The sequence below is a fragment of the Podarcis bocagei genome (assembly GCF_964188305.1).
Source record: "Podarcis bocagei genome assembly, chromosome: 1".
Classification (NCBI taxonomy): domain Eukaryota; kingdom Metazoa; phylum Chordata; class Lepidosauria; order Squamata; family Lacertidae; genus Podarcis; species Podarcis bocagei.
Window position 1 is genome coordinate 47,709,558 of NC_138125.1, and position 25,400 is coordinate 47,734,957.

The 25,400-nt window shown below is 44.9% G+C and overlaps 1 protein-coding gene across 7 annotated transcripts in view; it reads right to left on the reverse strand.

Annotated features, from left to right (window-relative positions):
• Window positions 1-25,400, reverse strand: part of RGS6 (regulator of G protein signaling 6) — a 223,846-nt gene that overhangs the window by 17,945 nt on the left and 180,501 nt on the right. For 5 of the 7 annotated variants that reach the window (XM_081186290.1, XM_081186289.1, XM_081186292.1 and 2 more), the window contains 2 exons: window positions 16,923-17,109; window positions 7,689-7,778 (listed from right to left, as the gene is read on the reverse strand). In XM_081186290.1, coding sequence (XP_081042416.1) covers window positions 7,689-7,778; window positions 16,923-17,109 — 277 coding nt within the window. The remainder of the gene's footprint in view (window positions 1-7,688; window positions 7,779-16,922; window positions 17,110-25,400) is intronic. The other 2 variants (XR_014005857.1, XR_014005858.1) reach the window with 1 other exon arrangement.

Consider the following 25,400-nt stretch of genomic DNA (forward strand, 5'->3'; position numbering starts at 1 on the left):
CCTTCAACTTCTTTTCATCTGGTTCTGGTAGTTTTCCATGTACATCAAAATAGAATCTTAATGGCAAAATTTCTGGCGCTTGAGATTAAATGCTCAATTAAAGAATGCATTGAGATGACCTTTGCATTGGTAGTTTAGCACAGCAATTATTAGAAAAGATGTCTGTAAATAAAATATTTTAGGCCTCGATGGTGAGGAATTGAACTCTTAACCTTTTCTGAATGGTCTTCAAATTGCCTTGCATTCAGCATCAAAGAGTAGAGCAAGACTTTTTTTAAAAGAAAAGCTTCTTCTTTGCAAGTGGGACCTCTAGGTATCCGTAATTAAGAAAAGCTGAGGTTTGGGATCAGAGAATCTTAAAATATACAGATTTTCTTCCAAGGCTTTCTGAAGTGTCTTGCTTTGGGAGACTAAAGGCGTTCCATATACTATTTTAACACTTGTTGCAAAACACCGGTTCAGAAAGACCCTGCATCTGAAAGCAGGGTCCTGAAATTGCAGCCCATAGCCTTGTGGATGATGTGCACAGCTCAAGTTGTGCAATGATGCTTATCTGGGCCCTGGTGAACCGAAGGGATGTCTCTTGGCCTTCTTATTTGGGCCAACATAGCACAGTGGAGAGGGGCTATCATTCAGTGATAGAGCACATGCTTTGAATTAAGAAGGAAACAGGTTCAGTCCTTGGCATCTCCAGGAAGGCCTTGGAAAGACTCCTGCCTGAATCTCTGGAGAACTGCTGCCCCTCAGTGAGGATAACACTGAGTTGGATGGCCTGACTACGCATTAGGCAGCTAAGTATAGATTTTGGGAAATGAATAGAACTGCATTAAACCACAGCTGGTTCTAGATCCCTGAATGGGTTGCACCCAATGGTGTTTAATAGGAGATGATGAAACAGGAGATTTCCAAAATAAGGAGGGAGCTTATTTTGGCTAATTCCCTCTTCTCCCTGCAGCATCTTGTGCCACCTCCCAGGCTTGTACCAAAGCGTCCCCCAAACAGGGATGTGGGTTTTCTGGGAAAGTTGTCTAGAAAACTTTCCTATGCAGATTAAGGTAATTTGCATCAGAAAATGTTCATTGGGAAATGTTCAGGTTGCAACAGAATACTATATGATCAGTGGCGTAGCGTGGGTTGTCAGCACCCGGGGCAAGGCAAGTAATTTGCGCCCCCTCTGCCCTAGGGGCAGAGAGCTGCGAGTGCGAGCGCCCCCCCCATGTTGCGCCCGGTGCGGCCGGCCCCCCCTGCACCCCCCACGCTACGCCACTGTATATGATGCCCCAGAGAGCTATTTAATGTAGTTGGTTTATTTTACAGGTATTTAGTAAACAAAGTTAAAAACCTGCCTAATGTTTATTTGCACTTTGCATTAATCCATTGTTATGAATGTATAAAATTGAATTTTTTGCAAAACCAAAAACCCCTCTGCCCCACAACACTGCTCCTAACCATCTGGAGCAGATTTTTTGGGGGGTGGGGGCGTGCACAGTCTGCAGGGGGAGAGGGAAGTGGTGAAAATTGTTTTCCTTCCTGTTGTGCTGACCGAAGCCTCTGCTGCGTCAAATAACCTTCCATCAGTTCAAGGGGGGACAGCAATGAATACAACCTATTATATGCCTTTTCTTGTGCTGAAAGAGATTGAGACCAAATCAGTTCAGAGCTGATGTAATGATGCAGCAAAGGGCGTGTGTTCTGACATTTCCAGTTCAAACTGAGACACAGAATTATTAGCTGGCATTAGGCAAACAGTGGGTTTCCTCACCAGTATCTCCTCTTTCCATCTGAAGCATGGGAACAATAATTCTGGCCTACCTTACCGGGTTCTTGTGAGGATGGCTGAAATATTGCACATCAAGCATTCTGAAAATGGACAGGTACTATAGACGTAAGCCTTGCTTAGGCATTATGCCTGAACAGGAAATGCCAATACAAGTAAGGGGCATTCAGGCAGGGCAATTCCCCAATGTCCTGCCCTACCCCAACCTTCCTAAACTGAGCAGGAAAGTCTGGAAGGGGTTTCCAGGCATGCTAGACTAAATATGTTTTTAGATGCCTTCCTGCAATCAGGAAGCCCCTCTGCTATCAGAGTGCTTGTTCATGAATAGGACTCCGAATGCATTGTGGGAAGGTAGTGGGTGGAGTAAGTGGAGCTGATGCATGTGGGGGCCTTAGGGGTGGGGTGAACATGCAAGCTCCCACACCTCCCTGCTCATGTTGACATTCCCTGCTAAGGCAACACGCCTGAGCGAGGCTATTCTGAGGCCACAATCCTAAACACACTTGCTAGAACATAGGGGAACATAAATTCCACGTAAGTATGCATAGCATCGCACTGCAAGTATGACAAATAGATTGACACAGATCAAAAAAGGAAGTGTGCATTTTGTTATCAACAGTATTCCTGCCTAACGAAGTATGCTCAGATGATAACTTGTGGGAGGCTAGATCTTTGTTGCTTGCTTGAGTCCACTGAAAAGTGAACATCCTGGGGACAGTTTCATAAACCCTGATGAATTTAATTGGAGCGTTCTGTGTGTCCCTCTCTTAAAGCACGGCAAATAATTACAAACCTAACCATTCTGTCTGCGGCAGCATGTTAACATTTCCACTCATTAAGTTCTGTAAATGCAGAATTCAGCACATACAAATATGCAGGGGCTCGCTTATGCAGTTTTCAAACATGCAAAAACAAAAAAAAAAAGGGTTGTGGGGGGAGGGCAGTTGCCACAAGAGAACAAATCAACCCATTGTTGTAGCAAAGAGTTGGGCATAGCTATGTAAAGTAAAAATGCTTTGATAAGGAAAGCGCTCATTCCAGTTAGCTGCAAGGGGATGAGAAAATGTGGGTCCATAAGTTTACCGTATCTGCATTCTTTCCCCTGGCTTTGCTTTAGCCACACGACCTGATTGCTCCTACTCCAACCCCCAAATAGCCAGTTCTTTGAATACAAGACCTAGTGCCAGGATGTGTCATTCCTGCAGGGGATTTCACATCCAAGTCATTTTGCTGCAGAGCAGCAAATGCCCCTTCCCAGCTTAAGGTGCACAGGACTCCAGAGGCTGGCCAAGTTATTTTGGTGCCTGATGCAGAAAACCTCACAACTCCCCTCTCCCACTACCTGGCATTAAAACACAACAATAAAAGCTATTTTATTTATCCGTTTGCTGCCTTTCCAGGACAACCAAATTCAACTGCTGGAGGCAGCCACCCCATTCAGCTTAATGATAGGCTGCATATGCACCATATATTTGAAGTACATGACTCCCCCCCCCCAGCCGAATCTTGGGAACTGTAGTTTCTTAGCAGTGCTGAGAATTGTAATTCTGTACTTGAGACGCCAGGAGTTGAAGACTGGGAAAAACATCACCTAGCAGAAGGAGGAACAGCTGGATACCACCCTGGGGTAAACATTTTGAATACTTTAAAGAACTCTTGTATGTACAATTGACAGACGGATAGTTGGAAGTCCTTTTTTATTTATTTTTCATTTTTCTCTTCTTCCTGATCTTCCTTTTTTATTCTTGTATTGCTTTCTCATTCCTGTATTACTTCTATCTTTGTTACTTTCCCTTTTTTGCTTTGCTCTTGCTTCTGTATTGTTTTGTTCTAGTTGTTGCTGTTGTTATTCTCTGGGCCAATGAGGGGATTTGATGCAGGTGAAGGTGATGGCTGGCTGATGAAGGACCTTGTGTGAGAGGCAGGGAAGCTCTTCCAGAGTGGAAGGGGAAGAGAAAGGGGAGCTCCCAGGTGAGAAATGGGAGGGCCCACCTCTTTCTTTGTGAGACAAGGGTTAAAGATCTACCCATGAGAGAGGACTTTGTATTTTTCTTTTCTTCATCTTCTTTTTGTTTAGATTAGTTTGTTTTTTATTGTAATGTCTTATGAAAACTCTTAGCACAATTTTTTATATATATAAAAAGAACTGTAGTTCTGTGAGAATGAACTACAGTTCCCAGGATTGTTTGGGGAAAGCCATGTGCTTTAAATGTATGGTGTGGATGCAGCCTTAGACTTAGGTTACAACAGCAATGAAACCCCCCATGGGGCTAACCTAAAACCCATCAGAGCAAATTTAGCTGATACTAACAAACATTCACAGAGCCTAGGGCTTGCCGATCAGAAGGTCAGCAGTTCGAATCCCCGCAACGGGGTGAGCTCCCATTGCTCGGTCCCTGCTCCTGCCAACCTAGCAGTTTGAAAGCACGTCAAAGTGCAAGTAGATAAATAGGTACCGCTTCAGCAGGAAGGTAAATGTTGTTTCCGTGCACTGCCAGAAGCGGCTTAGTCATGCTGACCACATGACCTGGAAGCTGTACGCCAGCTCCCTAGGCCGGTAAAGCGAGATGAGCACCGCAACCCCAGAGTCGGCCACGACTGGACCTAAAGCTCAGGGGTCCTTTTACCTTTACCAAACATTCAAATTTAGATAGAGGGATGAAAAATGATATGATCAATGGTTGTTATCATGGGACAATGAAATAGTGTTATTTTACCATGAAGTTTGAAATAAGAGGTAATGACTATAGTTCCTTGCCTGCTGATGGATTAAAACAAGAGGTACACTGTACTCTCACTCTTAAAAATATACATTAGTCAGTGGTGTCCAAACATTTTTCAAAGAGGGCCAGATTTGATGAAATGAAGGGCCGTGGGGGCCGACCAAAGGGCCAACCAAAAGTTGTTGAGCTTTTTAGGATTGATTTTTTTAGGATTGAAGTTTTTGAGCTTTTTTAGAGTTGGAGCTGGAGTTGTTGACCGGTGGGCTGGATTAGGCCCCCGAAATGGACTTTTGACATGCCTGCATTAGATGTTTCCCTCATCAACTCTTAGGGAGCAGTAGGCAGGCATTGCCCTAACAGCTGTGAGGTAGCTCAGTTAATGCTGCCTCCCAGTGTCGCATCCAACCATCTTCCCAGTCAGTCAGGACTCAGAGATGGGGTTGTGCCCCTGTGCCTTTCAGCTGAAGCACACTTTGCATCAACACGTCCTTATAGCTTTCCTTTGGGATGCTTTGCTTTTCAGAGCTCACTTTGTTTCCAAAGCTGTTTTGGACTCTTGTTTTTTTAAGTGACTAAACACTTTTTGCTGTCCTTCTGCAGCAGCGAAGCTTATATACCCTTTCTAGTTTTGAAATTGAAACAGAACTCCAGCAAAGCTTACATCCTCCTGAAACAACCTCTTACAATCCCATTAATTATTTCATTTTCTTTAAAAAACAAAGCAAGCAAGCAAACCAACCAACCAACCAACCAACCAACTGTACTTCAGTTACTTGATCCCCTGAAAGCACTTGGGTACAAAACCCTACATCTGAAAAAAGAAAAAGGAAACCACTACAGGTGATTGATCACCCAGCACCCACAGTTCAGTTATTTAAGAAGGCTACCCCTTCTGGGACCAGACTACTAGAGGAATCTGTGGCACCAGTTGAAGATCCAGACTAGGACTACATGTATACCTTAAATAAAATCTGATGCTTTGCACCATCTGACAAGATTCCAACAGAAGCAGCAGAACGATGCTCATAGGTAGTCACTTTGCACCCTGAAGCATACACTAAAAGGAAGGTGTACTTTAAAGAAGGCCTCTTGAAACAGTAACCCATCAAGCCCACAGTCCATGTGTGGCAGCAACCCACCAGTCTGAAGAGAAACAAGAAAACCACACAGAGCAAATAGGACCTTACCACAGTACCTGCATTTCCCCATTTCAACTTATGCCACTAAAACCTGCCTGAAGTCAATGTCTGGTATAAGAGAACCTCTTATTTGGTCTGTTGCCTCTATACAGCCTTCGCAATGGCAGACAGCATGGAAAATATGGTTCTGGAAAATACCTGGCACACTCTTGGAGCTAAGTGAAGGCTGCTTCAGAGTACAACAGTTTTCACCCAATTGTTCCAACACATTCGATCCAATCTAGTTGTCTCCACAGTGCATGAGGGGCCGCCGCCACACTAACAGAAGTGCGAAGGCTTTGCTCAGTAACTCCAGCTGTGCCTCTGAGCTCCTGAACACAGAAGGGACTGCTGGATTGTGGGAAATCCATTCTAATCATCGAGGGCACATTGGAGCTGCAGTGGAGGCTAACTTTAATTTGGCAGCATATGGAAGCCCCAGCAGGATGGAGACAGCAAAGAGCAAAGCAATAGGAAATGGCAGTAAACCCAAGCTGCAGAAGCTGGGAAAACTCTGCACAGTGTCTTGAAGGTCAAAGGCGAATGAGAGAAGTGGGGAATTCTCTCATATGTCTATCCAACATGGTTCTAGGTGGAGGAGCTTCTGAAAGACGTTTAAACACAGCCACAAATGGAGATAAAACTACCTCTGTTCCCCACCATTCTTCCTTGCCTGGATAATCAGGTGATTATCAGCGCAACAAGAAACCCTTTATTATTTTGACCTGGATGGAAAACATATTGCTGATAATGGGCATGCAGATGCCAAAAAGGCAGAAAGGAATGGAAAGGTGTGCCGCTTTTGAGGAGTTCCCAGTCTTACTGTAATTAGTTTAAAATTAAATGGAAAAAAGTGGGAGGGGAGAAACCACATACAGGAAAGTGCAGGTAAAACAGGAGGGGCGGGGAGCTGATAAGAAATCATGACGAAGTCTCCATGCAAGGCATCCCTTACGAGAAGCTACAAGGCTTGACATAATACACTATATGGAAGAGGGTTTGTGCTACTTTTCCCAGTCATTAGTTACTGCCATGGTTATGAAAAATAAAGATATTCATAGGTAATGTTACACAAGATCACATATTTGTCCTGAAGGTTGTTTAGAATGGGATTTTAATGCCTTATGTTTAGTTTGAGAGATCCTTGTGGAGGACCTGTAACTCCACAGTGGATCCCATGCTAGGTCCCAGGGTCAAGCTCTCACATCTCCAGTTAAAGGTCCTTAGGGTCAAACTACACATTACACCTTCTCCTTAGCATGCAGCTGTGTCTCCAGGTGTCCTCCCCTTACTTAATTGCAGGTGTGCCCCTCCGCTGGATTGATATTAGAACTGCAACGGGTGGGGAGGGGAGGCAATGAGAACTTAGTGCCAGTGGGAACTTTTGAACTAATCCCCATAGCTGTGTTGCCCTAGGGAGGGATGAGCTGAACAGCAACATCAGGGTCCTCCATGGCTGCAAATAAGAAAAAACAGAGATGTAGCTGCGCATTGTGCATCAAGTGTATTTTGTCATTTGACCCTGAGGTAGAAGAGTTGAGAAAGGAGGATCGGGCAGATGGCCAGTGTCCGCCATTGATGTACGAGCCTAGGAAACTGCCTTATACCAAGTCTGACCATTGGTCCATAGAGCTCAGCATTGTCCACAGAGACTGACAACACACCTCTCTAGGATTTCAGAAAGGGGGTCTTTCCCAGTCCCACCAGGGATTGAACCCTGACCCTTTGGCAATCAAGCCATTTGCCCCTTCCCAATGACCAGGCTCAGAACCAGGCAGCTTCTAGTTCACATGATCCTCGCAGAGGATGCTCAGAGTAGGTCTTCCTCACATTGACTGCTGTTTATAGGGATGCCAAACATGGAGCTTCAAGGAGAAAGGAAGAGAGAAGTGCTTTCAGTCAGCAAGAAGCCCCCCCAAATAACTTAATTTCCATGTTCACACAGCAGCAAGCAGCAGGCAGGAGTCAAGAAGTGCTCAGAGATGCAAGCATGTCCTTCCCGACAGATACCTTCTTCTTTGCCAGCAACAAGTCTTGGTAAGCGTTAGAACGGAGGAAACGTGCATAGCTGTCGCTCTTCATCAGCTTGTAAATGTGCTCCTGTGGGAAGGGAAGAAACAACGGGCTGAGATTTGTTACCTAGTCAACATTTCCTGGGCACCTAGAAAAGAGAAACACCAAAGAGGCTTCCTGGATACGAAGCAGGCATTTATGAATACTATACAATATTTATTATTTGCGCATTTATCTAAAACATTTCCATCTCATCTTTCAGTCAGCAGACCCTCAAAGCATCCTATCAGAAGCCAGATAAAACTCATTTCAGGAACAGACTTGATCACCCAAAATATAGATGATTAACACAGCTACTGATACACAGATGTTCTCTACTGATGAAGATGGGGCCATTGAGAACACTTTGAATCTTCTAGACTTGTATCTGCCATTGGAGCATGTTTACAGTACAAACATTATTGCTGTAGTCCAGCTAGAGCAGCCTTCCCCAACCTGATGCCCTCCAAATGTCATTGGACTCCAAGTCCCACCAGTCCCAACCAGCATGGCAAAAGATTGTAGTTCAACAATACCTGGATGGTGCTTGGTTGGGGAAGGCTGAGGTAGAGTGAATGATCCTGGTACAGAAGCACCTCTGCACACACAATGTGCAAGGTTCCCCTCGAATTGTATCCAGGGGCATTTGCATAAGCTAATGCATATGTATGCATATTCATGGCTCTGGCAGTGAATATGGTTCTAACCCTAACCCCAATCCCCCTCTTCAAACATATACACAGTTCTCCTTTCCTATTCCATCCACCCCTATTCCATCAAGCTATTGCACATATTTACAAGTTCCTGTCACCAGTCAATACCACCTGCACTTGATATCTGTCACAGAGCGAGCCAGGCAGCAAATCACACAGGTCAAATTTGGTGTTAACACTTTATTAGCAAAAATACAATCTTCACCGACTTGGCTGAGTGTCAGGCCTACTGAGCACACCAGCTCCTTCCTTGTAGGTCTTACTCCATGAAACCAGTTGCCAAGACTAAAGGTTCCTACCTCCCCAAGCCATCTACTGTATGTCATCTCCTCTCCAGGGCCTTTCCCAAGCAATCGGATATTACTTCTGCGTGCAGCCTGCCTTTGCTCCGCACTTTTCATGCCGCTTGTGGTTCTGGGAGTCAGGGAGGGAGGGAGCTTGTCGCAGCAAGAGAGGGAGATGCCTGTGACTCTTCACCAGCCTGACTCATCTCTGCCTCTTGCCCTTTCCCACCCCACTTGCTTGCTTCAGCTACTACCTGATTCTGGAGCACTGGTGGAGGAAAGGGGGGGCAGGGGGAGTGTACCGCCCCCGGCACCATCGGGGAGGGGGGGTACCATCGCGGCCACCCCCCGGACACGTGCCATGCATCCCCCCATCACCCGGGCAGCACGCCCCTGCAGGTGGCACACCACACCCCCAGGACTCACACCATGCCCCTGGAACGCGCACCACACCCCTGCGGATGGTGTGCCACACCCCTGGGACGTGCACCAGCCATGCCCCTGCCTGCTCTCCGCCCCCCGTGTCGGAGCGTGCAGCTTTGCCACTGTTCTGGACTTCTCTCTGCCACAGATTCTCCCAGTGCCTTAGTTTTCCCAGAGTGCCTCTTTGTTGTCACATAAGTCTTCTACATCCGCACTGCACTGCTCAAAAAGCAGCAGCAGCAGCAGAACAAAACAAACCACAAAACACCAAGCCAACTGATGAACAGTTATTTTTGCAGATAACCAAATATGACTCGTCTCTAAGAGCTGCCTATCTTGGGACTGGTAAACCACTGCAACTCTATTATTTTCACTGGCAGGCAGCAGGGCTTTTTTTCCCAGCCGGAACTCAGTTCTGGCACCTCTCAGGTGGGCACCATTGCCACTTTAAGAGAACAAGGGAGGTGTTCACGGCGAGTTCCGGTACCTCTTTTTCTAGAAAAATAGCACCAGCAGGCAGTAATGGTTTAAAATTATTCCCAAGCTTGGAATGTTAATGAAGAAAATGCTGAAGGAAGAAATTAGCAAAAGTCTCTTCTCTGACTGCAAAGTTTTGCAAGCACCCCTTTCCAGATGAAGGGCTGGCCCAAGAATGGCAGAACTCATTTTCATCCTTTGTGCAACTTCTGCTGGGGAAGCTGCACTCGCCTTTGCAACCTGCAGAGAGTGCCCTCCAGCTGTCGCTGCTTCAGCGTCGCTCTCACTGTCATACCTGAGAGAGCAGCCGTCTGCAAGGGCTCTGGCTTGAATTATAGCTTCAGCAATAGTTAAGCCGTCCTTATGCAGGCAGTGGATAGAAACTCTTAGGGTAACAGATTATATTGATTAAAGTCTGCACCCCTATGGAGATGCCAATAATATCTGCTGATGCTACAGGACTGCTAAAATGTGTGCACAGCCCATAAAGAAAATATGCAATTAGTTCTTGGCATTGAACAACAGATTGCAAGGGCAGGGGAGTTGGCAAAGCGTTGATTGTGTGAAATATGTGAAGCCAGTTTAAGTCTTCTCTCCCATTGTCCCCCTGGACCTGTCCCAGGGCACCTACTGTTACTCACAGTTAATTACATCATCATTTTGAAAGACCCAAGTAATGACTTGAACCCTAGCACCTGGATAGAGCAGTTTCCAATAACAGCAGGGGTTTCCAGCATGGTGCCCACGGACACCATAGCACCCATTAAAGATCACAATAAATATCTTCTCAAAAATCTACTGTGCATGAGAGACTGTTTGCCCTTCCTGATCAGTTTCCGTCATCAATGAGCTAAACTGCCCCTGAACATGGAGGTTCCATTTAGCTGCCATGGCTTATAGATTTTGATAGAGCTATTTTTATAGGAACACCGATGTGTGAATCCACATTACATCAAATGTACGAAGCTAATGTGGATATATCAAAAATGAAAGATTTAGAAAAAGCGGCCCGAGGGCAGGGGATAAATTCAGAATTCATATTTTCTAACTTCAGTTTTGATATGTGGATGTCTAGTACACATCCAAACCCCCTAGTCTGAGAGGATTTGAAAACACGCGGATGCAATTTCTCCCTGTGTAACTTGTGTTAGATATTTATGATTTTATTTGCCCTGAATACTTGAAGGAAACTTTTACCCTTTTCAGCCCGTTGCTTCTGCCTCACACAGCTCTTAGGGTGAATTTGTTCTTTCCCCTGTCTCAGCTCCATGTGCTTTGAACACCAGTCTGGGTGAAACAAAGGAGAATTCTTTTCCTTCTGCTCCTTCTTTTTGTACAAAATGCATATCTCTGAGTGCTGAAGGGAAGCCAGGAGGCCCCTAACGCTGCAAAGGGGCCTGACCTTCCCAGACCTTACTGTAATTCTATCACCATTGAAGGTTACATCTGTTTCTACTGAAAATGTAACTCAGTCCAGCTGGTCTCTCTCCTGCCCCTTTTTCTGGCATGGAGAAGAATGGGATGGGGAAAAACCTCATGTATCAGGCTGTTTAAAGACACCAGAGTAGGCCTAGTAACAAAACCATGGCAGCCTGTGCTATCCCATTCATATCTTCTGTCAGGCAGACTAATAATAATAATAATAATAATAATAATAATAATAATAATAATAATAATAGTTTTATTATTTTATTTGTACTCTGCCCATCTAACTTTGTTGCCCCAGCCACCCTGGGCAGCTTTCAACAAAATATAAAAACACAGTAAGACAACAAACATTAAAAACTTCCCTATACAGGGCTGCCTTCAGATGTCTTCTAGAAGTCGTACTATTCATTTACTCACTCATTCATTTAAATATTTCTAATCTGCAACATTTAAAATATATAATAAACTCAATCCATAAATAGCCATAAAATATTATTTGAAACACCAGTAGATATATGACTGGTTAAAAAGAGAAATCCATATTGCAAAGGCTTGCCTAAATAGTGCCATTTTCAGAAGGCAGGGATAGCTCCCTGCTGAACCTCCACTGGCAGGGAGTTGCACAGGGCAGAGACTGCCATGCTAAAGATTTGGCCCTAGTGAAGGACAGCTGAACCTCAGGGGCACGGGGAACCACCAGAAGTGCCCCACCAGATGAGCAGACTAGACTTTGAAGGCCCATCTTTGAAGAACTAAAGCTTTTGGAAGACCTAGGCACCCGCCTCTGGAGGAGCAAGAAGCAGCAATGGCAGTGGCTTCCAGTGAGATCTTGTGAGAGCTCCACAAATCTCATGAGATCACACTGGAAGCCATCATTGCGCAATCCCAGCAAGCGAGGCTTTGGCAGGGCGGCAGCACTTTCCTGTTTCACATCAGGCGGGAAAATGGGATGGGGCTGTTGGTCGGTGTTGCAATATGATTGACTTTGTGAGTATAAAGAGTAAAGAACACGAAGATATAATGGTTGATAACCTATGCCCCATCCCCGCCATGCTAATAAATCAGTCAGAAAAGTCTAGGAGGAAATCTCCAAGCACCAAGGCTGACAACTGAGGAGGGAGGGAAGTAAAACCTTGCTATAAAGATATGGCTCCCGCATTTCCCTCCGGTTACGTACAAGCCATATCTCTGGGAAGAGATGAAGGACATTTTTCTAGAACCAAATGGAAAGGAACGCAAAACCACAGCAACCCTGATCTCCAGATGGGTATGTGGGAGGTGGGATAAGATGGAGGCTGCTTCGATAAGGCACCTGCTTCAAATCAATCCACGGCAGGAAGATCTCAAGGCGCCCTCTCCTCCTACACAACCGTTGAACAACAACAACCCTGGCTAGGACACAGGGTGGGCAACCAGCCAGTCGGGGCCTTGAATGTACTAGACAAACATCCTGGGAACAGCTGAACTGTTTAAAATTGTGTCACTTTTATCTCTGTCTTCTGCGCTGAGTATTCAACAGAGCTAATCAGAATATAAGAAAGCATCCCTATTTTCCTTTTGTTGTGCAAACCGAAGAACTCCCCCCCCCACTCTTTTTTCATGCGCTTGAAGAAAGAACAACAGGAAAAGAGGTTTCCCTTGCCTTTCATAACATCTCTGGAAAAGCAAGAGACATGGCACTGTCCTGGGACCCCTTACCTGGTTTGCCAATAGGCTTGTGGCCACCACTGTAATTGCCAAAAAGGCCCCGGGGCAAAACCATGCGATTCTGGTGCATCATGGGCAATTATAATGGCAGCCACTGACACTAATATCACCACCACTGGCAGAAGGTCCCATTCACAGGCCCCTCGTTCCTCCTGGAAATAAACAGGAGGACAAAGCATCCTTAACCACTTGGCAACAGTGAGGGGGATGATCCAACAGCATGAGAGACATGACAAAGGAAGCCACATTTAGAGCACTGTAATCCTAGAGTTGTGCCTGCCCATATTAGGGCTCTATAGATCTCTTGCTTTTTCTGCCTGCCCAAGACTGCAAAAATGGAGGCTGTCAGAGAGGCTGGCACAATAAATGGTTCATGACTGGTGCTCAATTTGTTGTGTCACAAGTGGCTTGGTCTCATGTAAGTACTTCAGGCACAGCAGGCAGCTGCCTAAATGTACTCTTATTCTTCTAACTCCACCTGCAGCCGCATTTTTAAACATTCAATGGTAGTAGTTCTACTATAGGAGTAGCTGGCTTTGCTATTGGATTAAATACACTTGCTGCTTGACTTGCAGCTACATAGTCATAGAAGAAAAAAGTACCACGAGTTCATTTTCTGTTTCTAGATAGTTTATGAGTGTCAGCGCCTAGGCTTGGACAATATTGTCCCTTCAGCGGCAATGCAGCCTGCGGCTGCAATACAAGATACCAAAGAACATAAAATTGGAACTATGTGCCATTTTTTCCTGGGTCAATTTCTGATGCAGCCAAAGTGTGCATCTTTCCAGGTGACACTGAACCTTTCGTCAGACAGAAGGGAGGGGAAACCGTTTTAAGCTATTGTAAAGAGCAATGCTATTGACAAAACCATTCCTGTAGAGATGCAAAGACCAGAAATGGGTCAGAGTCAGCGCCTGCTTTGAGAGCTGGCTTTATTCTTCCTACTGTATACAGTGGTACCTTGGGTTACATACGCTTCAGGTTACAGACTCTGCTAACCCAGAAATAGTGCTTCAGGTTAAGAACTTTGCTTCAGGATGAGAACAGCAATTGTGCTCCAGCGGCAGCAGCAGCAGGAGTTTCAGGTTCGACCTCCAGAACGAATTAAGTACTTAACCCGAGGTACCACTGCACACTGAATTCTCATCCAGGTACACACTGAGTGTAAGAACGCAGGATCAAAGTCACGAGTTGTTAGCAGATTTAGTTCAGCAATTATATATTGTGGCATCGTATGTACATATCATCAACAGTGTAAGTTATTCAAGTATACCATTCAATCTTCCCCTACATTGAGAAGGAAAATGTGTAACTGTAAAGTGGGATGGTGAGAGCTGATCAGTCAATGAATCCTTTGTGTCAGTATAGCGGCAACCCCATTTTCCTTGGGAGTAAAAAACAAAGGTTCCACAAAGATTCACCTATGAAATGTTGGTGGGAATGAAGCAGGCTAGTTCACACCAGCTTTACCCAATCTTGTGCCCCCCTCCCGATGTTTTGGACTCCCAAATCCCATCAGCCCCAGCCAGAATAGCCCACAGTCAGGCTCCAAAACGCTTGAAGGGCTCTAGGTTTCAAAATGTTCACCTACACAAAAGCCCAACAGAAGGGTACAGATTCTTTGCAGGGTCCCCAGCTGTATAATGTCTGTCCTGTTTCTATTTTAAATTGTGACTCAGTAATCTTATCAGTAGCCAAGAAACCACAACATCCTTATCCTCCCCATGTATTCCTCTGTGAAGAACATGTTGCCCACAAGCTGAAATATTTGCAGGGGAAATATGGTGATTTTTCTTGCAGTTTGGGGTTTTTTTGGCACTCGAGTGGGAGTAGAGGGACAGGATGTGGCTTTATTCAAACAGCCTACAATAGCAAACATTCTACATTACAACAATAACTTGTCAGCACTGTAGGCCACATTCCAGCAAGTGTCAGCACTATGATATATTTGGTCACGTCTATGGGGAATTAGAAGTGAAAAACATATGCAGAGGAGTATAATGGATACGGATCTGTATCCCTTGAAAGGCAGGGCAAAACCACATTGCGGGTGTAGGCTTTGGCTGTGGGGTAATTCTCAGAACAGAACTACCATCTGGGCTTGCCGTATGCCTGTGTTAACAGGGTGGGGGGACTTGTAACGATTGGCAAATGCTGTTTTAAAGCCCACTATGGAGATACATCGTATGCTGCAAAGCCACAGTGCATTGCCTCTGAAACACAGTGCAGATCAACATGTTGAACGATGCGTTTACCATTATGCGCTTACTCATTTGGGGGAAATCCTTTTTCATTTCCTGTATAGAAAAACAATCTGGGCTGCTATGTCTTTTTTCCAGGCACCATTGCCTTCTAAAGCAACAGCTCTTCTCTCTTTCCCTTAGATATATGCCTGGCTGCTTCCCACTTCTATGTCTCAGCTGATCCAGCCACACCAGTTACATTTTGGCATGCTGCTAATCAAATAGGCATTATCTGCATTTATTTATTTATTTTTCAATGATGGGCATCACCTCTGAAACTCATCCCACTGGACTTGCTGCCTTCTGCACACGCTTGGCAAAAATGGTAACTCTTTATATGGTAGGTGTGCGTGAATATGAGAAGCAAGATTAACAGCGATCAGAATTTAGCTCCTATAAATAATCTCCATAGGACAATATAGTTCAAGTAACTGAGACTTCCTTAAATTCAGCTAAGGACTAAAGCCTAATGTGGATGCATGCAGAGCCTACTTGCAGTGAAGGAGGGGCGTGGCACTCACTAACCCCATCTCCTTCCAGGGCATACCTCTGAGCCCTGTTCACTCATTTGTGCTCTTCTCCACATGTAGAATGAATGCACTTATGAGAGGTGGCAGCAGATTCCCACTCCTGCTGCTACATGGGCCCACGCACAAGCATACCCCAAAAGGATTTGGAATTCCTCGCTGCATGGAGCCCTGCCATCACTTCTGTGCAGAGTGTGGTGATGGGCTTTTCATGGTGCAAATGGCAGTAGGTAGCGCCAGCTGCTGTCTACCACGCACATATTTATTCTACGCATGGAGAAGAGCCATAGCAAGCAAATAGGGCCCTTCTCTCCATGTGCTAGACACTCTGCAACAGGGGCCCACTCTGGTAGATCCCAGGATGCATAGGCTCTGTCCAGCCACTGATAGCCACCAAATCTGGGGTGCATGGAGCAATTATTGTGCGTTGCCTCCTATGCAAGCATGATGTTTAATGAGCTGATATGAAGCAGGCAAGAACCATTTGATCTTCCCTTGGATGCAGATTCTACACATTCTAGGGCTTAAGATAACTTGTTCAATTTACGGGAGGGCTCAGTTTAAAAAGATAAGTACTGCATAGCGAAACCTTTTCCTCCCCCAGCCAACCCAAGGATGTTCCCATTGTTTGTTCTCTTTCCCATCTTGCACAGTTTTTTAATAGAATACCCTCATATCCTCCCTACCACATCACTGTTTTCTTTTACCTAATTATGCCTGGATTACTGCACAGGAATGCGATGTCTGTGAACTCCTGTGGGAACTCGCTGCTTAATTTGAGCCAGGGTGTGCCAGGTCTCACCCCTGAAATTTGTTTTCAGTGCCAAGGCTCACCCCCCAGAAAACGTGATATGTCATTATAATGTGTTTGCACTGGTTATCTCATGCTAAAGGAGAGCTATCTCTCAGTTCCTGCTTCAAACCCTTTCAAGCACTAATGAGACATAGAGAAGTGTGGTGCCAGGTTTGTGTGTGTGTGGGGGGGGGGGGGTGTATCATAGAATCCCAGAGCTGGAAAGGGACCCTGAGAATCATCTAGACCAACCCCCTATGCCGCTGTCCCACATAGGGATTAAATCTGCAAACTTGGTATTATCAGCAACACACTCTAACCTTCTGGTAGAAGGAGAAAATTCAACAAAAGTCCCATGGATTTTGTGAATGAGCTAGGTTTGGGAGCATATCCAATTAGTTCCTTTTTGAGAATACATTTCTAGTGTGAACTGGCTTATCCAGCTCTTGTATTTTTGCCCGTAGTCCTCATTGCATATATTAACTGGCTAAACACAAGTACATTTTACTGACACAATTCTTGCCCAACCTGAAATTAAAAAGTTACATCCCCTCCTCTGTTCTAGTGCACTATTAGGAATGACACCCAAGTCCGAACCTGTGCATCTTCATATGTGTACCTCCCTGGGTCTTTGACATTTTGGCTTGTTATCTCATAGCTGTGAGAGTCCAGGTTGATGGCACTCTGGGCCCCAGGAGCGAGGAACTCTTGCCAGATATCTTCCACTCTGGTAGCTACATCTTGCAATGGTTGTTTTTTCAGGTCTTGGACAGCCAACCAAAACCTGTATCAAGGGAAAAGACAGGGGAAATTCGTTTCAGAGATGTGCTTCAACCTGAGCTACCATGGCACTGGCTAATCCCAGTCCTAGCTCCACTGAATTTTACATTAAAGAAAATTCATTTATAGAACAGAAGCTGACATGTTATGCAGCCAATATTCAAATTATGTTAAACACAACTCAGTTACACTAATCCAGTGGCTCGTAAAACAAACTTTGCAAGAACCAAAATGTGATAAGTCTAACCACTAGGAAAGTGGTCGCAGTTGTGGTGCATTTGAGTCTATTGTGGTTTGAGTCGATATGGAAATGCTGTTAAGGTAGGTGATAAATTGAGATGGAATGTGCATTAAATCCAATGTGGAGTTTACATTCATGTAAAGAACTGATAGAAAACACAGTGGGTGGATTTCTTTTATAAAAATCTTCATCTGTGAAATTGCCTTTATTCAAGATAGATTCTGCAATGTGCTCTATGAGGGGCTTTCCTTGTGCTTCATCCAGAGGCTGCAGTTAGTGCAGAAGGCTGCCGCACGGTTGCAGGGTTGCCAGCATATAACACCCATGCTCAGAGATCCGCACTGCTTGCCAATCTGAGACTGGCCCAAGTTCAAGGTGTTACTATTGATATGTAAAGCCCTTAACAACTTGGGACCAGTTTACCTATAAGATGGCCTTACCCAATAGGTGTCCTGTCAACCACTTTGATCGGCAGAATTGGCACTACTACAGGTGCCACCTAATACCCATTCTGCATTTAATAATAACAACAATAATTTTATCATTTATACCCTGCCGATCTGGCTGCGTGTCCCCAGCCACTCTGGGCAGCTTACAGCACATATAAAAACATAGTAAAATGCCAAACATTAAAAATGTCCTGATACAGGTCTGCCTTCAGATGTCTTCTAAAAATTATCCTTGACATCTGCAGAGAGGGTGTTCCACAAGGAGGGCACCACTGCTGAGAAGGCCCTCTGCCTGGTTCCCTGTAACTTTGCTTCTCGCAGTGAGGGAACTGCCAGAAGGCCCTTGGAGGAGGACCTGTGTCCAGGCTGAACAATGGGGGCGGAGACGCTCCTTCCATTATACTGAACGGAGAACTTGATCATTTAGTGTGGCAGTACCTCAGACTTTGGAACTCCCTGCCTATTGAGATCAAGCAGGCGCCTTCACTGTACAGTGGTACCTCAGGTTAAGTACTTAATTCGTTCCGGAGGTCCGTACTTAACCTGAAACTGTTCTTAACCTGAAGCACCACTTTAGCTAATGGGGCCTCCTGCTGCTGCCGCGCCGCCGGAGCACAATTTCTGTTCTCATCCTGAAGCAAAGTTCTTAACCTGAAGCACTATTTCTGGGTTAGCGGAGTCTGTAACCTGAAGCGTATGTAACCTGAGGTACCGCTGTACTCTTTTTGGCACTTGCTAAAAACATGCTTGTTTAGAAAAGTCTACAGATGCCTAGAATGCCAAGGTAATTTTAATCTGTTTTAGTATTTTATCTTTTGTACGTTTTAAAGTAGGGTTATGATTTTTTTCTTGATTTTACTGATTTATCTTTTGTAAACCGCCTTTTTTTTTACAATCAAGCAGCGTATAAAATCTAAGAAACAAACAAACAAATAATTTGTACATGTACATCTGCCATACACAATTTGCTGTTTTACACTGCGTGCCTGAGTTGCTTACTGCTTATAATGTGCTCATATGCTTGTCCAACAGGATCAATTTTAATCATCTGGAGCTGATAACACACGAGAGGAAACTCAAATGAGGCATTTACATTTTATCAATGCTTAACATGACATATTGATGCAACTGGATGTGTTCACACTGGTGTGGGGTGGATGTTGCCTACACATACGTAACAAAAATATCCCCCCTAGGTGCCCCTTAACTGTAGAAATAAACCTCTTTTTCCTACTGCCAAGAAAGTGCTTTGTCAGGAATCTGCACAAAGTGATAATGACACCCAGTGGGCATTCACAATAACTGCAACTTCCATCCAATTTGGGCAACCCTAGACAAGAGCTGTCAAGGGCAAGCAATTGTATAAGGAGCAACTCTTCAGGGTTTCAAAGGGCAATCCCAGAACCTGCTACCTGATCTTTCTAACTGAGGATGCCCAGGACTGGAGCTGGGAGCCTCTGCATGCAAATCACATGCTCTGTCACCATTTTGCTTTTTTTCTTGTAGGTGGTACAAGAGGGGCTGGCTCGGTTGTCTACTATGGTTTCTCACCACTGGCAGCTGAAACTGCACCATGTAGAAACATTATGTGTCAGGTGATACGGAAATGCAATCTGCGGTATTCGGTCTGTGACAGCTCATTCAATGTGCAAGTCGCCAAATGATGATTAAATATGTGTGACCCCCCCAACTAAATAAATCTTGAAAGGCGTCTATGCTGCATGTACTTTGGAGGTAAACCCTTTATGGGCAGCTTGAGAAATGCATGGTGTTAAAAGGTCACAAGGCCATTGCTTTGCTGAAACTCAGGTGTGTGCCTTGCTCTGTGCTGGATGGGTGACCACCAGGGAACTACATGTATTTTCTGTGATGGAAGGAAAGTGGGATATAAATGCAAACAAGCACATCCATTGTGCCTCTCTCCTTCTCCACCACTTAAGAGAGTAAAGATTGCCCTCTTCTCTTTAATCACAAACCTCAGCCATGTTGCTAACGCTGGAAAAAAGACATTTTCCATTCATTTGGCTTGAGCTTTGTGAAGTTTTCTCTTTTCGTACCTCCCCCTGCACCCCAAAAGGCAGCTGTATTCTGCCATTTCCTGTTCTTAACAATCTCTCCACCCTGCAAGAAGTATTAAAGCCATCTGTGTGACAGGATCTGGTGGGCTGTTCCACAGTTGCCTTTCAAAACCGCCTGCAGTTTGATTGACCGTCCATTCCGGTCCTCCTCCCCCATAGCCATGGCAACCAAAGAGAAAGAGGAAGGAGGATAAGCCATTTGAGATATGGAACACTTTAATGATCAGCTGTGGTGCAGCCCGTCCTTGGGAGCCACAGTTTACACAGACCCATTTTGAGCGCTTGTAATCCTGAAAGAAAACACCTAACCCAGCCTAAATTACTACATGATCTCCTCTGTATACTGAAATGCGGGACTAGTATGCAATGCAATCAGCAAACCTGCACAAGAAAGGAGGCTTCTAAAATGGACCTCCATTTTATGGGATAAGGAGCAGACATGGTGACGGTCCAAGGCAATGTCAGGCATGGAAAGCCCCCCAGCAAATAGGACAAAGCTATTCTGCTGCTACAATGGCTCCCCACACACTTTAAAGACAGCCTGAGGAGAAAGGTTTCTGCCTAGCCAGAGGAAAGGGATTCCTCGCTACATTCTCTTTACAGACAGCACACCGTTGTGGCAGTGGGCAGGCAGAATAGAACGTAAACTGACGACAACAGACAAAGAGGATGCAGACCTGGAATAAACAGTCGTAAGAAAGAAACACATTTAGAAATGACAAATGCCACTGTGAGTATTTGGGGAAAAAGAAGGAAAGGTGGGTTTTGAGTTTTAATATTAACCACAACCACCAATTAAGTTACTGCTAGTCAAATTCCATACTGGCTGTTACCAGCAAGGATCTGCGCAGAAGAAATCGAGGATATGCTTTGCCTTTTGCCTCTTAGGAAGAATCTACCCACCCAGGGTATATTTACTGTTTATTTTAACATACATCTAATGAGGGACTGCATTTCGGTAGATTGCACCCTTTCTAGCCAAAGAGTCTAATTCTGTAGTCTTCACAAAGACATTCAAATCATGGGAAGTCAGAGGAGCTACTTGTGAGAATAGTATTCAACACTCACCAGGATGTGGCAGAAATATGTTCCACATAATGTCCCCTTCTTATATACCGTATTTTTTGCACCATAACACTCACTTTTTTCCTACTAGAAAGTAAGGGGAAATGTCTGTGCGTGTTATGGAGCGAATGCCTACGGATGACGGGGGGATCTGCTGCAGTCGTGAACAGAGGATCCATGGTTCCCCTTCCTTCCCTCCTCCATGTATCGCTTTGAAACAGCAAAGCGGGAGAAGAGCCGCTGAGTGGGGAGGAGAGAGGGACAGAGAGCCTGCTTGCTTTAAAGGAGCAAAGCGGGAGAGGAGAGGAGCCTTCTCCTCTTATACCCCTCTTCTGCATTATTAACAGCATCCTTCTCCACCCACCCCACGCGTGCTTCTTGTCCCTTGAGTGCTTTTCCTTCCCTCCCCACTTAAAACGTGGTTACAGAGCACGGATCCACATGGATACTCAGGATTTTTGCACTGGGTCACCCCAAATTCACCATCAGATCACATAGCATGTCCATGGCTTCAGCTTCTACCAAAAAAATCACGCACCCACTGTTGCCTGGGGCCGCAGTGGTGCAAAAACGTGGTTACAAAGCATGGATCCACATGGATCCTCAGGATTTTTGCATTGGGCTACCCCAAACTCACCGTCAGATCACATGTCTGTGGCATGAACCACAAAAATCATACATCCACTGTTTCGTTTAGAATATTTTTTTTCTTGTTTTCCTCCTCTAAAAGCTATGTACGTGTTATGGTCGGGTGCGTGTTATAGAGCAAAAAATACGGTAATCACTGTCTAGTGTCTGCTAAAGATAACCATGTAATGCAATTTATACCATCCGGAAGGGAGAATATTCTCCATTTCTTCATAGTAAGGTAATAGTTGTTCTTGAAAGCATGCTCATCAAAAGAAACATTTATATATACCAAATCTATTTGAATGAAAAGTGATAAGGGCAATCCAAAAGCTGTCTTTTTTCCAGTGAAGTGATAGCTGTCATTAGTGATTCCCACATATATATGCTCATGTTCTGAGCCACCTTGAGCATGGGTTGAACCATGGAAAGGCAGCATACAAATAAAATGTATGTATTAAGTGGGGCTTAATTCTGAGAAGATATGCCAAGGATTCTGCTGTTTGCGTTCGTTGCCCTTCTCAGATCTCGTTTAAGCTACCAGGCACCCAAATTACTATGTTTATAAGGCTCATATTAATTGAGCCTTATAAAAAATCAAAGCCACAGCCTTGCAAAAGAACTCATTTCCCCCTCCCAAATACTGGGAAATATAATGAATCATACTTGCTCTGATCAGGACCTGCTGTGTGTTAAAGGATACTGGTGTGAAAAGTATTTATTTGTGACACCTGTTCTTCAATTCTCTGAGCTCAGTGCAGCTTGGATTTGCTTCTCAGATGGGCTTACAGTGCCAAAGCTTCAGCCACTTGCAGGCATCATGAAAGCATGTATGATTCATCCAGAATAGATTGTCCAGCTCCTGAGACTAGGAGCATTTTCTTATGTTGGGTGTAGAAAACAAAAACATTGAGATCTCAAGGTATTAGGTGGGCTATAATTGGGTTGTTATTGGGACCCTGTTCACATAGTGTGGCTCAGGACACTACATCTATGATATCCCCTAAAAGAGGAAAATAGAACATGCTTCACATTTACATCTCAATTCTGAAGTGAGTGGCAAGCTTTCCATGTATAATTTTCAGTTCTACAGGATTTCCAGTATAACTTGTGAACACTGGTGAGTAGCAAGAGTTCTACAATCAGTCAGGCTTCGGGTTCTTCTCTAGGCCTATGAAATATAGTACTCCTTTTCGCATCCACACGATGTCAGAGATCTTCCACCTGAATTTAGCAGAAACTAGTACCTGTAGAGCATCTGCACCCTCTAGTGGCTAAGAGACTACAGACGCTGATGTCAACAAACAGCAAAGTTATTTCAGCTCCTTGGAATTTCTGCCTCATGTTCTTTGTACTACAGTTTAAAAGGTCACACAGAGACAGTAATCATTACCTCATGTACCATCTCTTAGGACAAGATGCCTCAGGAGTCTGATTAGTACCCGTCTTTCACTGTCAAGAAAATGTGTTTTGTTGCTGTTGTTCACTTCTTTATAGACACATATATGCTTGCAGTAGTGTCTTTTCCTGTTATCATGTTGGAAGTAATTTCATATAAGATCACCAACCTGGTACCTTCCAGATTTGGTACCTCCCACTTGCTAGGGCTGATGGGAGTTGTAGTTCAAAACATCTAGAGGAAACCAGGTGGGTAAAGGCATACAGTGGTGCCTCGCAAGACGAAAAGAATCCGTTCTGTGATTCTCTTCGTCTAGCGGTTTTTTCGTCTTGCAAAGCAAGCCCATTGAAGGATTAGCGGATTAGCGCTATTAGCGGCTTTTCTGCTGATCGGATCAGCTGATGAGTGGCTTAGCGGCTTAGAAAAAGGGGGGAAGGGGAAAAAAACCAGCAGGAACTCACAAGACATTGTCGTCTTGCGAAGCAAGCCCATAGGAAATTCGTTTTGCGAAGCACCTCCAAAACGGAAAACTCTTTCGTCTAGCGAGTTTTCCGTCTTGCAAGGCATTCGTCTTACGGGGCACCACTGTACTTTTAAGCATATACATAGTGTATATTGTTTAATCACTTTTGCTGATTTCTTGTCTTAGCAATTGGATCTTTTCCAGTTTTGTGCTGAACCTTCACGTTAAGCAAATGAATGACTGACGGATTGACACTGAGCTGTCACTGCAGCTTGTGTTGGTTCCAATGATAAACATGGTGACAGGGATCGCTCACGTTTAGCTTTTGCCTTGCCTCACAACTAACCATTTCTACTCCCAGCTGAGGTGTCTATGCACATGGCGGCAGCTGACAGGCATTTTAGCCCAAGGCTGTCAAAGGCAGTAGGTGCAGAGACAATGAGTCGAGGTCAAACACTGGCTCCAGCTGAGGGTTAGTGAGGCGAGAGCAGAACTAGGAGCCCCAGGCTGGACTGCACACCAAGCCAAACCTTGTCTTAGTGTAGCACAGCTGCAAAAAGGGGCAAAGCGGCTGGGAGCTCCTCTCTGGGAACCTGGTCTCAGTAGGCCTGTGTGTCCTGTGCTTTTCTTATCCCTACCTGGAGATGCCAGGAATTGAACCAGAGACCTTCTGCAAGCAAGGCAGGTGCTCCACCACTGAGCTTTGGTCCTTCCTCCTTGCCCTAAGCACACTGAGAGGAGGCAGAGGAAGGTGCAGCTAAATCTGCATCCTGTGTATCAGGTAAGGATAATATTGATGTGTTCACAGGAGTGGCATTTGTTGTTTTCACAACACTGTGCTGTTCTGAGGAAATGGCTACCCACTGGAATAAACAAGGAAATAGAAAAGTATCTGAAATTAAGGGAATTTAGTAAACCTAACAAAGCCCCCCCCCCCGCCGCCCAATTGCTTGTCTTCCATTATTTTTGTGTTTGTGAATCCTCTTTTTTTAATAACTACCCTTAAGGTCTTTAGGTACTTCACAAATGTCCCTTTTCTCAGCATTCATACATGTTTGCTTTCAAGGTTCAGGAATTACCTTACTCTTAGGTTAACATAAAGAGAGAAAGAGAGTTCTAATTGTGACGTTGGAGATTTCTCCAGCTGGTTCGAATACACAAAAATCTCTGACAGGAAAAATCTGGAGACAGCTGGTGAAACTCCCCCTCAGGGCTGGCTTTAGGCATTTTGTCGCCATAGGCAAAATACTGAAATAGCTTCTCCCTCCCACAGGATCCTGGAACTCCCAGAACTAGCAGCCTTTCCTTCCGCAGCCCATCTGGTCCTAGGGGCTGTTGCACTTTGATGAGGTCTTCCTTCATCAGCCACAACTGCGCTCCACAATTGCCCCCTCCCCTGTGATTGGACTATCCCTTCACTATTCCGGTATCACCACCACCATCTGCATTTATATCCTGCAATTTCCTCTAAGGAGCTCACATCAGCACACCTCTTCCCCATCTCTCCGCACAACAACTCTGTGAGGTAGGTTAGGCTAAGTGATAGTGACTGAATGGTCCAAAGGTGCCATAGGCAAGTGGGGGTTGAACTTGTGTTTCCCTGGTCCTAGTACAGTGGTACCTCGGGTTACATACGCTTCAGGTTACAGACTCCGCTAACCCAGAAATAGTGCTTCAGGTTAAGAACTTTGTTTCAGGATGAGAACAGAAATTGTGCTCCGGTGGCGTGGCGGCAGTGGGAGGCTCCATTAGCTAAAGTGGTGCTTTCAGGTTAAGAATGGACCTCTGGAACGAATTAAGTACTTAACCCAAGGTACCACTGTAGTTCAAGACTCTAACCAGTACACAACATGCTGTGTCTCATCCATCTATACTGAACATTCAGTTGTAGGCTCAGTGAAATAAGTACTGCATTCTTCAAGCGTCACAGAGATCCTTTGGCTATTAACTAGCCCATCCCTATATCAGTTATT